At 44.2% G+C, this 13,433-nt stretch overlaps 1 protein-coding gene across 1 annotated transcript in view; it reads right to left on the bottom strand.

Annotated features, from left to right (window-relative positions):
- The window catches only part of TMEM131 (transmembrane protein 131), a 94,680-nt gene extending 84,704 nt beyond the window's left edge, over window positions 1-9,976 (bottom strand). The window contains exon 1 of the mRNA XM_035334522.1: window positions 9,805-9,976. Coding sequence (XP_035190413.1) covers window positions 9,805-9,976 — 172 coding nt within the window. The remainder of the gene's footprint in view (window positions 1-9,804) is intronic.
- Window positions 9,977-13,433: the final 3,457 nt, after the last annotated feature.

Raw genomic sequence — 13,433 nt, 5'->3', positions numbered from 1 at the left:
CTTCTATGGAGATCTGGGTTGACACCCTGCGTAACACAAACCACAATTTCACCCAATATTTCCAACCCCCTAGGCTAAGCTGCACGACATCTTTTGAAGACACATCCAGTTCTACTTCTAAGACTGCAAATAACACAGAACTCCCCACATCACCAAAGTGCCCCTTAACTCAGATAACGGTTAATTATCATCACTCAAAAATACCTCTCGTTTCTCCTTTGATGCGTCTATCACCAAGTCTCAGCCTTAATATGCTTGATTAAATGGCCCTTCAGTATTAGAATTTTTCCCCTGACATAGGTACTTTTAAAGCAAAATTAAATTATGCTTTATCATTCCAAACAAATAAATCACGCTAAATACATCTATTTCATTTTTAGTGCCTTATTCTAATGTCTCTTTCCCTTGAGAAATTCAGTTTAATCAAAGGAAGGACTCAAGGTACTCATCAAGTCCTGGAACTCTGATAAAATTTTCCTCAATAACTGGAAAATTGTTTCAGTCTGCTCCATCCGATAATGATATTCAGTGGTACCAAGTGGCAGAGCAACTCCCCCTGTGAAGATTCAGTCTCTGTCAATGAAAATGACCTCTCCTTCAGCACCAGACATAACCAGGCTTCCCCCAAAACAAGGGATTTATTCATCTCTTCATTATTTTGGAAGATACAGTTTAGCCAAAGCAATTTGGGCAGGTCATGCCCTGGTTAAGCTATGTGAAAGGCTACTGACAAGCCCTATGAAAATATAAGAGCAGCTGTATGATAATATGGAAGTTCCACACACCCCCTCCCTCCTATATGACATTTAGGAACAATAACTTGTAGGGCAAGGAGAGACCCAATACTTCCCCCCACCTCTGACAAAATTAAGCAGCAGGAGATCTGGGGGCAAGGGCATCCCTGATAATGGCTGCTCCTGGCAGCCCTGCAGATCTCCCCGATGGCTCCCCAGCCTGCAGTTACACACGGATGCGAACACCAGAGCAAACACATGAGAAGGCCATGGATTCCAGTCAGGACCCAGAACTCTCTGCTGCACAAAGAGAACTGCCAGACCTGGCAACACTCAGTAACCAGACTGCTCAGGATCTCCTCAGACACACAAGCTGCACAGATCATTTGTTAAGTATTGCTTTAACATTTCTTGTATATTAACATGCCAACCACAATCCAATTTATTGTCATATTACTAGCAGCTGGCAAAGATGGGGAACTAATGGCTACATTGTTCTGCACATGAAAGATGTGGTATAAATTTTACCATTGAAACAAATTTTGAAAAAAGAAAGAATAAAAACGAGGGGACAAAAAAAGACTATTTTACACACGAACACTGCAACAAGGAATGGCTAAGAGGTCTTTTTTTTTTTTTTTAGTTCTATGATCAATTTCCTTCAGTGATGCAGGGACATGTGGAACTTTCTGGATCCAATTACAGCTCAGCTTCTGTCTAAATTGTATATAAATTACTACCACCACAGCACTGATTTTACCAGCATCCAGGATTCTGCTGTCTTAGAGATATTCCCACCAATTGTGATAAAGTTACGATGACTTCCAACTGAGTTTTTAAGGCTGTGAGGAAGATCCAACCACAGAGATGGCATATGAGGTTGAGGTGGACCTTAAGATCATCTAGGTCAACCTCCTGTTGAAAGCATGGTGAACGCTGAAATTAGGACCATGTTGCTTAAGCTTTTGTACAGGTTGGTCTTGAATACCTCCAAGGACTGATTCCTCAACCTTTCTAGGGAATCTGCTTCAGTGTCTGACCGTCTTTATGTTGAAAGATGTTTTCTTTATGCCAAACCAGAACAGAGGATTGTACTGATCCTTGTACACCAAGGCATCAGCCATCCATTTTAGAGATGACCTGAACAAGTCCGTGCCTGTGCTGCACTCTCAGGCTTGCCTTCAGGCTCATGCTGTGCATACTCGCTGGCTGCAGGGTAACCTCAGCCAGCTCCATGTAGCAGAGGCACCTGTGGCAGCCCCACCTGGTACAGGCAATTCTGCCACCTGGGTGGCCTCACCTTGATCTGCAAGTGCAACAAGAAGTTAGTGTGTGAACACCCTTTGTTTGATAGTAGAAGTTATGAATAGAGTCAGAGCAGAAATTATGAACAGAGTTGTTTTCTTGTAACGAAGTCCTGTAATAGCTCAAACAACCAAAATGGGATAACCCTTTCTGTGAACAGGGGCTGCACAGTATGTTGCGTGTAAATTGGAGGCCTGTTCAATGCTGCACAACTTGGGCTTCCCAGAATCTGAAGGGATATAAGATTACCTGTACTATTCTCTTTTCATGGCATTAGCTCTGATTCAATGGTATTTTACAGAGTCCATGTGACTTTCTTACTCAACTCATACACCGGCACATCCTGGCGCAAACCAAACCTTCCCTGTTTTATGACCACTATCCCTCAGCCTCCTACCATGCAACTCAAGCCTGGCTCCCTTTTACTGAGAACCACTACTTTGATATTGAAGAGTTGCCCCTGGGTCCCTCCAAAGCCCCATCAAGCCATGCAGCTTCCAGCCCCTCAGCCTCTCTGCATGACCATGTGTCACCTTCGTAGCCTTCCAGTGCGTCGAGGGGAGCAAAAGCGGATGCAGTGTTTTAGCTGTGCTACTAAATGCTAAGTAAAGGAGAACAATCACTTTGTTCCAGCTACTGGCTACACCCCCCTGGGATGCCAGGGTACATTGCTGACTTGTATGTAGCATTTCCAGCTTGCAGCCCCTGCAAATGGTTATTCTGCCTCAGATGAAGGACTTTCCACTTGTCCTTGCTGGTTTCCGTGATGGTCCTATCAGCTCATTTCTCCGTCTGTTTAGGTCCCTCTGAAACATATCCCTGCCCAAGCACACCGACTGCTCCCCAGACTCAGCACACTCCATCTGCAGCACAGTGACAAAGATACTAAGAGAGGGCCCAGAACAGAGCCAGGAGGAACTCCTTGTAGCCATGCTCCAAGGCAGAGCAAGCATAAACTACTGCAGAGAATAAGCCAAAACCAAACACCATACAGTTTGTCAAGTTGCCTGGCTGATGTTTACCATTATCTACAAATTCTGCCTGTAATTGTTTGCAGAATATTTTGGTGCAGATCACTGATTCGTTAATTAAGTCTTTCTGTATTGCTGGATTATTTCATTTCATATTTATTTACAAGCTTCAGATAACCAGCTTTTAAATCCACTTAACATATACATCAACATCTCAAATGAGTGACAAAAATCCCCTAGTGGAAGCAACTACCATGAAAACCAGCCAATTTCTTTACTCAATTTCAATCATCTTCTATCATCTTTAGTCTGAGTCAGAGTTTTCAGCCTACAGCTTACCTATTACAAAAAGAAAGGAATTTCATAAGCCATTCAGATCAGACTACGCTGAAGCCATCCAATTTCACACTGAGAAATAAACTACCTTGAGATGTTTCCAACACAGTATGCCTGCAAGGAAAGGAGAGAACCTTCAGCTTTTAAAAGCTAACATGCCTTTTTTTAAAACTTCCTCTTTGTCAACTTTGCTCAGCCATTTTTCTCTTCACTACCACCCTCCTCTGCAACGACCCATTCTACTTCAGATCTGTGGACCTAAAAAGCAAGGTTGATGAACAGGGGGCATATAAGTAGGCTCAGCAGACGTAAGCGTGTCAAATTATTTACATCAGAACCATGCTTGGCCATAACTTTGACCCTTATTCTCACTCCCTCAAATGGTGATTTAATCTGTTTACCACCTTTGTTAGCTGTACTTCCTGACTCAAATGACTTTAAAAACACTTAAACCAAGGTGTGAGGCTTTATTTTTGGTCTTTAAGTTTAAATAACTTTTTAAAAGTCTGCCGGCACTCTATTACACCAAATATGTACACTCCAACTAAGATCTGGATATTCAATTGAAAAAAAAAAAACTAACAGATAAGCCTCAAGGCATCCTTGCGAAGACAGACTGTTTCATGAAGAAAATCTAATGGATACATTGGTAAAATTAATACCCTATGCATGTTATAATAGTCAGCCAAACAGTTCTTTGAACTAACATTTCTAACTTCATACAGGACACAGACAGAAGTAACTGTTAGTTACATAGTTTCATTTCCTGTATATCTCCTCCCATTACATTTCATTCTGGTGTCCTTAAAACCAGTTAAATGACTATAAGAAAACTCGAGGTGTTCTCAGACAGTTCTCTACTGCTACGTACGCCAGGCAACAGGAGGAAAGAGGTATTAAAAATGCCCCCAAGACAGTCTCAGTGAGATGACAGATATAAGTTTGGCTGGAAACTCTCAAACTAGTGTGTGTATATATATATTTTTTTTCCTTTTCAGAAAGTGGCATCACATTGCAATCCTTCAGCTCTTCGTGACTTCCACTGCTGGAGGGAGAAAAGGCACCTGAATTTGTTCATGTAATATACCAGAGTACAAGCTACCCAAGCCAGTTTATCAGAAAATGTTGAGTTTTAAGCAGATACCGCATCACATCTTTGCTACAGTCAGTAGGTTTCTAATTATTCCATGCAGACATTTCAGAAAACAGAAATAACTTATATTTCTGCAGTGCTATTTAAAATTTTACCAGCTGCCTCTGTACAAACCCATATCTGACACAAGATTATTCTGCACTTGTATTTATATCTAGAAAGATAAATATCTCCTCTTTAACTCTAATGGTCACCGATTCCTTTGGTTTCCTTGATAACGGTTTTAATTTACAAGCTTCACAAAATGGAACAAGGGAATTTTGTGGCAGGAGTTACTGCCGCCGTATCTGGCCTAAACACCCAATGCAAGAAGGAAACGTGCATCCAACATCTTGGCATTTAGTCATCAAAAATGTTGAAATACCAACACTTTTTTAAAAAGGAAAACAATCTGTAAAATACCTGTAGCTCAGGCTCTGATGCGGTGAGCACCTCAGATGAAGGGAGCCAGTTGCTTCTGTGACGAGCACCCAGCGCGCTCGCCTCCTGCAGCCACCACACACGGTGGGCTGGGTGTGACCTCCAGAGGCTGCTGGCCAAAAGTAGCTTAGAGCAGGCCCACCAAGGCACTGCACAGCCCAGCTCCGCCAAAAAGAGCACAGGTCTGCTTCAAAAGCTGCATTTCAAATGGGGGGAGAGGAAGGGACTCCGTGACGGCCCTACACCTAGGTGGGTTCCCGCTGCGGAGGCGCCACACCGGAGAGCGGCTATGAGCAGAAGGAAGACCCATCTCCACTGCCTTTTATTCTTGCCAAGCCTACAAACACAGGAACAAACCAAACTGGTTCTAGGTTGTGCTTCAGTCACAGGACTTTTACTGCTGGTATGCACGAACCACAGCCTCCGCCATTTACTGTCAAACTCCCAGTGGATTTACCAGAGCACAGTTTGAAGGACTCTTTCCACTTGTGAACTTGGTCAGTCATGCCGGGGAATCATGGTATGTTTATCCTTAAGCAGTGCTGAAGTGGCTAGGTTGTGAAACAAAGGGATACGCAGCAAACGATCAAGCTCTACCGCAACCAGCTGCAATTTTAAAACGCACAAATGTATCCAAATGACTCAACTCGTATTGCAACGCTGGCAATCAATCACAAAAAATACAAGCAAAAGCTTTGAACTAATCAGTGCCCATAGACTTCCTCATCAATGCCCACAGACTTCTGCAGAGTCTGGAGGGTCCTCGTCATGTCGGGCACTACCCAAGTACACGGTACATTTCCCTCTGCGAGTGAGGGAACCGCAGCCTGCCTCGCACAAACCATGCAACTGGACGCTGCTAGGGGAGAAAGCAATGCAGAGGAGGGAGGAACAGCTACTTCAAGATTACACACAAGGTCACGGAAAATACGGGGTCTCGACTTCCTGTCCGCTGCATTACAATGTTTGCTTGTATTTAATTTTGCCCAAAGATTCTGCGAATGAGTTTGAGACCTTCCAATGCCAGCACGTGGTTAATACTTATCATTCAGGGAGCAAAGATACAGCGCCAGCCTGACCAGCTCTCCCTAACTTAAGCTGCAAAAGCACAGTGAGACAGCATGGACAATTTTTGTTCTCACAGAGCTTTCCTCACACCGCACACAATTTTATTTAGCATGCTACTTCAGCTGCTACAGTGTTTTCGGGCTGACTGAGGTCATTCTTTCTGGATCACAATTTCACCTATGTCAGGGTCAAAACATTAGCATTACGATCAATGGTAGGATGTTTTAGTTCTAACAGCAGGATGCAAGAAACAAGCAGAATACGTCAAGAGGTTTTTATAAGGTTATTTTAAGCACATAAACTGTCTCCCACATCACCTTCCTGCATTAGTTTACTTTTGACACTCATATGAGGTGTCCCAGGTTACAGTTTTAGATATAAGGAAAAAGAAAAAGCTACCTGTCCCAGTTCAGACACAATGACAGAAGCAGAAGAAGCCCAGCGCCCCAGTGCACTGTTCTAACAACAAGAACACCCTTCAGCTCCTCCATCTCCAATATTAGCAATCATTTACATTCGGTCGCTACCTTAGTTTCGAAGATATTAGTAGAAAATATGTCAAGCTCTAGAAAAAATAATATTCATTATTTTCACTGATTTAGCTGGTATCAAAACTTGGATGCAGAAGTAGAAGTTTTTCCCAGATGCAGCACTAAGATATGAATTCAAAAATTACAGCGAGGGATTGAACCTAGCCTAAATATCCATCTTGTATCACATTTGTGCTCAAACTGTAGGGTATGCAACAGAAGTATCAAAATAGGTTCAAAGGGCTTTCAGTCAGCTCTCCAAATAAAAAGCAGCAAAATTCTCAAAAGTTGCTGTTGTATACGATGAAGATTTTTTTTAGGAAGTTACACTCTGAATAGGAACAAAGGAACAAGCACAAAACAATTCCCAAGTTTTAAAGCATGCTTGTGCCAAACACTTGTCTTCAAAACACAGTACTGACCCTGGGCTTATGGCATTACTATGGCTTCCTTCAACCTGAGGCCCAGAAGGATATTTTGACACCCCTCAAAAAAAAACAACTAAAACAAAAACCACATGCTCATATATAAAAACTGAAAGTTGTCCTCAATCCATGTGACAACACAGTATGTTGTAATTACACCAGAAAAGGATGAGCCTACAAAAAGCCTGAAAGTCATATGTATTTGCAAAAGAGACTCTTAAGTTATATTTTTGCTCCTCCCAGATAGCAGGCAGCTCTGAGACTGAAAGCACAACTTTCTTCCTGTCGTGTCATTCTTCTGCTACAGGTTCACAGATTTCCCAAGTGACAGAACCAAAACAAAAAAATGTACAACTTTCCTCTCAGTCTTACTCATCCCTCCGTAATACAGGGTCACTAAGGACCCAGCTAGACAAAGAAAAAAAAGAAGTCACACATCAGTATTTAGTCTGAAATTGATGCTTATATTTTTTGGCCAGTCTACATCCAGTTTTCTCAGTTTTCTCTGCTCTCATGTTTTTTTCATGTACTTTCAACAAGCTCTATTTCACTAACACAGAGAGAGCATACAGCAACATCACTTTTTACTCACAAGTTTGATTTACAGCTTGTATACACAAAGGATTTGAGTTTTGCTGTTTGCTGTTAGACAAATGGCAAAGCTGTTTATTTTCCATTTTTACTCCCAAACTCTTTAACTAGGATTGGGGACGAGAAGCAGCCACCTCGATCTGAAATACACCAGCATCATTATTCTTCTTACTTGTGACGGCTCCACAAAGAACGGCTTGCTGCTCCTACTCCAGAGGCACATGAAGCAAAAGCATCACTCTTCTGTGCGTCGGCTCTGTCCTTCCCCCAGCTTCTCCTCATACACATGCACAGTAGAAAAAAGTTTTCTCCACCTTCATTTTTCACTCTGTTTTTGTGATATTCCGATTTATTATTCTCTCAGGTCTGTCATCCACCTGAGCACCTGCTCTTATCTTTTTTTTTTTCCCCTGCAGCATCTTCTCTGGAATCGTACTGCACCGAGTCTTCCTACAGTCACCTTCACCTGAGCACTGCAGAAATAGGACGGGAACAAGAACACACAGCCTCGGTTCCACCTCCTCTCCACAGTTTCCTTCCTGCAGCTGTAGTGAAACACGTACATCCACGTTTGCGGGATAGAAAGGATATTCCTATTTTCTTACTTCCTGTTTGCTTTTTTTTTTTAAACAGTGTCTTACTATGTTTAACTTGACACAACCTGGTAGAAGCCGAGGTGCCAAACAACAGAGGCTGAAATGCCCTCCCCTCCCTTCCTCCGAACTACCACTTCATCTTGAGTTCCTACCTACTGTCCAGACTGGTCCTTCCTCTTCTGTGCTCAATCACTGCCCCTTGCAGAATGGCACTTAGATTGTAGTTCAGATCAGTGGGACTGGATCTCACAAGCCATCATTTGAAGAGTCTTACTTTAAAAATCCACTGCTTCTTTGTTTTTTCTTCTTCTTCTTCCCAGGGCTACACATGGGCACTGAACCCAAGAAAACACTGGAGACCATATTTTTTAAAGGTATCATCCACAAATGCAGGTCATCAATGAATTGTTCTAGGGAATCCATGAAAGATGAATTTAAAAAAACAGCAGAAATCCAGGACACCCAACAAAGACTTATTTGTAAGCTTAAACATACTCCTTAGGAGTCTCTACATACAAGGAATACATTTTAAATAATGAGCTGTATTAACACAAGGGAATGGGATCAGTACAAAATCTTCCATTTTCATGAAGGGCTTCAATCATATCTTCTGAAACTCTGTGAACCAGAGCTGCCTTAGTTTATCCAGGAACGCCAAAGAAGTCCATAGAGAAAAAGCAGTGCCTCCTCCACAAACCAACAAAGCCATGCCATGGCTCTAGCTGTCCCAACTTCCAGCGCATGAATCAATCCCACGATATTGGCATATGACATCTCCGATGAATCTTGTATACTCATATAAGCTATTACACGTGAAGGGATGCCGTCCAAATCAGAGTTAAAAACACACATTTCCGAAGCACCTGCATTCGAGCTATTCTAGCACCACGAGACACTACAGAGTGAACCGACAGACTTACAAATTCCTGTTGCTCTACGGACACTGAACCTTTTTTACACTGTTTTATACACGTTGAATTCTCTGAGAACAGTGAAATGGAGCAGCCGTGAGCCAAAACCGATCGTTTTTAAGACTGGCATCATTGTATTTGCAGAACAAGATGTCACTGAGGAATTACTTGCATTGAGACGTTCTTTAGGGAAGGGTTCTGATCTGTGTTTGTGCTGGTACCTGGCATTGTTAGGATCCCCCCCGGTCCGGTCCGGAGGCACTGTCAGAGCCCCCTCGCCAGCTCCTGCCCCGTGCCCTTCCAGCTCTGCCTCGTTACCATCCTGTTTCGCCCTCTCCTTCCCCCAGGCTCGCTCGCGGAGCGAACCCTGGCTCAACCCATCCCATCCGCAGCGCACCATGAGTCTGCACCTCGGGAGCCGGCCGCCCCGCCACGGGAAGCGCTCTGCCGCCCAGCTCGGGGCTTTATTTTGCTTTTCGCCCCTCGCTGAGCCGGGAGGGTGCCTTAACCCCCCCCCCCCCCCCCCCCCGCCGCCTGCTCGCCCTGGCTCGGTCCCCGCTGGAAGCCTGCCGCGGGCGAGCCAGCCTTTTTTGTCCGCCCCTCGCCGCGTTTAAAGGGCAGCTCGGGCCGCTCGCCTCCACCCCCGGAGGAAATAAAGGAGGGGAGGGAAGGAGGCAGAACCCCGGGGGGCTCCCGCAGCCCAACGGCCGCCAGAGGAGAAGGAGGAGGAGGAGGAGGAGGAGGAAGGGCAGAGGGGAGCTCACCTTCCTTCTCGGCCTGCGCCGCGTGGAGCAGCACGGCCAGGGCGAGGCGCAGCGCGGCGCCCCACCACGCCGCCGCCCGGACGCTGCCGTGACGAGACGGGGAGCGGGAACCGGAGCCGGGCACCGCCACCGCCGGGACCGGGGCCGCCGCCGCCTCCCGCCGCGCCGCCATCGCGCTGCCGCAGCCGGCCGCGGGTCCGCCGCCTCTCCCACGGGCCGCGGCGCGCGCGCGGAGGAGCTCGGCGAGGGGCGGGGCCTGGCGGGGGGAGGGGGCGGGGCCTGGGGCGGGCACCGGGGAAGGCGGAGGGGGAGAGAGGGCGGTGTGACGGCGGGGGGCGGGGGGAAGGAAGGAGGGGGCGGGGGCCATTTTGAGTGAGGGCAAGGCTCCTCTTCCCTTAAACGAGGCCGACAGAAGACTCTTCTCATATATATATATATTCATCTTCTCATATACATATATATATTATATATATTATTTTTTAACATGACTTTATATCTTCTATGTTTGCTATTGTTCCCGAAGGCAGTCCTGTTTCTTTACTCTCGTTGTTCCTCCCCTCTAAACCGCAGCGAGGGCTCTCCTGCCCGCTCTCAAGATGGCGGCGGCAGAGCTCCCGCGCGTAGGCTGGGGGCTGCCCGCTGAGGGCGTCCCTGCATGGCGGCCGTCTCCTGCTCCCTCCCTGCCCCGGTGTCTGCAGCCTTACGAGGCTGGAGGGCACTGGTGGCCCTCCCTGCAGTGAAATGGCCTCCCAGCAGCATGGCATTGGCACTAAAACCCCAGGCAAGGGGGCCGTTGCACACCTCACGCGGGGTACGAGGCTCAGTGCGATGCCAGCCATGTGCAGGGGAAAGGCAGAAGCCGCCCTCCAGCCATTTTAGCCTTTGTGCCTTCGCAAGACATGGGAAGGAAAGCTGCAGTTGGAGGGCATGTTATAAGTATTATTACACATCCATCAGACAAGGTGGTTTTGGGAGCTTTGTACCAGTGCTGAAAGGAGCCCTGGGTGTCCACTTTCCAAGGTCGGCAGGGATGCTGCCAAAGCCATCTTGGACAAAGGGTCAGAGGGAAAGGGCTGTGGTACAAATGGTTTGTGTTCATTGATGAACTGCCTTAGGGTTTTAGAGTAAAATGTTGTTTGCACCAGCGCTCTCCAGTCATTCACTTCCCTACAAGGTCAACATCCCATATGGGGTCTGAAGTTCTTGAACATGTGGTCATGTTTTAGCTGCCACAACAGCATAATGGATTTGGATAGCATAGTAGATCCAGAGTCTCAAAGGAACTGGCTGTTATGGCTCTTACACAATCATACTGTATGCTGTTCTTTTATTGTCAGAACACCCCAAAGAGACATCGAAATTCTGTATATCATTGCTTTCTTGGACTATGGCCACAGCATCAAGTAGGTTTATTCTTGAAAATGGAAAATTAGTAACACTGGGGCAAAGGCTTCTGCAGCAACAGTGACCATTTCCAGAAGACATGTTGTATGAGAAATCAAATTAAAGGCCTCTATGTAAATATTCAAGCTGCATAATCTTTTGACCACTGCATTGAAAAAGCATGTATGTGAATGAGTGACTTAGGATCATGAGTCCCCGTTAACGTTTCTCAGAACCACCCAAACCACAGTGAATATGAAGTCAGATCAATGCTGCGAGCAGAAGCCCACATGTTGACATCTGTGGGGAATAGGTATGTACATCAAAGAGCACAAATTAAGGACTCAGAAAGACAAACAGCAGTTAGTGCTGCTTCTTTGTCCTAGTGGATGTTGCATGAACTTGATTTTACCTTCTTAACTAGGCTTCTACAGTACACACATCACTTTTCTGGGAAAAGAAGTCAGCTTTTTTTTTTTTTTTTTCTCTGTTTATTCTATTTTAAATCTGATGTTGCACAACTGAGCAACCAGACTTTCTCACTGTAATTCATTCTGTAGAGCATTCCACAACTAAAATGAATGGGAGCTCTAATGAAACTAAGATGTAAGGATGGCAAAATCTGCCTCAGAGTAAAAATGGAAATACCAGCTGTGTTATTTAAAAAAATAAATAAATAAAATAAAATAAAATAAAATGAGATAACAACTGTGAGTCCTACCATTATGGTATGTATGAATCTTAAACCTTAGAGCAAAAAAATATAAAAATACAGCCAGTTTTAAATTGTTCTGTACACAGAATGTCTTTCTCCAAAGATATTATTAGATGTGTAGAAAACAAATAGCTCACAGTACATATTCTCCCTTTCATCTTTGTCCAGAACTCCCACTGTTTTCAGTCAAGAGTTCTGTGCAGGAAAAAACAATACAATATGGTTCAATGTCTGTAAATGATAAAGCAAAAGGCGTTCTGTTAAATTATTTCTGAATTAATCTGGGTTATATTATTTCATACATGTTTGAGGCTCTTCAAGCTGCTTGGTTTATGCATGCAGGGCATATGAAATTAACATTTGGATATTGCAGTATTACTTGAACGGGTTTTTAAAATACAGTTCTTCTACTGAAAATACACAGTTCTTCTACTGAAAAAAAAAAAAAAATTATGGTGGGACATAGAATATAGTTCTTATGGAAATACAATTCCACAGATGAACAGAAACTGTGTGAGTACTGAGGCACTGAAGTTCAACAACCGATTAGTCATGTGAAGGAACACCCACTTCTACTGGAGAACGTCAGAAATACTTTGAAATGGGCAATCATGACTCTGTAGTTATTCTCAGCCTTGTTAGCATGATTGTTAAAAAATAGTAAATGGAACACAGGAAGAGGTACAGTCAGTCTACCTTCAGTGTTGGCTACCTTCAATGGAAAGTTGTGTTCTTAAAGACTGCAATATTTACTGACCTATGCTAGTTTAAAATATTTCTCCTCTGCATACCCAAGTGTCAGTTTCCAACTGTCATGGAAGTTACCTACACCGATAGTTTAAACTCTTTTTCTAGGCAAGGAACAACCAGAACTGCTGAAATACAAATGTGCAATTTCCATCCTGACATCTTTGCAATGGAGGCAAAAGCTTCTCAGAGAGTGGTGGAGCAGTTAGTTAGAAGCCATAACCTCGTCAGCTGCTGATATTCATTAGGGGTTGTCTGTCAGACTCCTAAAACTGTAAATGGATGTTTGAACCACTTCAGAGGGTTACCTCTCTTCTATGAGACACTGATCAAATCCAGTTGATGTTGCACTGTTCATGGGACCCCTTTCACAGATACAGCAGGGAGCCAGCAACTCTCAGTGGGAACTGTAAACTCCTAAACCATCATGGAAATTTCTGTCGTCAATATACCCCAAGTTACCTTCACTTTGCTTTTAACAGATGTTGAAAATGGTCAATTGTTTTAAAATATACTAAGAAAAGAAAGAAATGGGGAGAGAGGAGACTGTTGAACCATCCAGTCAATTTCCTGCCAGTGGAGACATAATTCTGGTAGATCATTTGAAAATATATTTCAAGTTCATTTTTAAATGATCTAACTCAAAGAATTCCTACCACTTCCTCAGAAAATAAATAAATAAAATTGCACAAACCCTGGCTCTTCATTGCCAACAAGGTTTTCTGATATTCAGTCTTTACCCACCCTCTTTTCCTTTACTCCTACTTGTTCCCGTATATATAAA

The sequence above is a fragment of the Oxyura jamaicensis genome, chromosome 1 (genome assembly GCF_011077185.1).
Source record: "Oxyura jamaicensis isolate SHBP4307 breed ruddy duck chromosome 1, BPBGC_Ojam_1.0, whole genome shotgun sequence".
Lineage (NCBI taxonomy): Eukaryota > Metazoa > Chordata > Aves > Anseriformes > Anatidae > Oxyura > Oxyura jamaicensis.
This window is presented reverse-complemented; position numbering and strand designations above follow the sequence as displayed.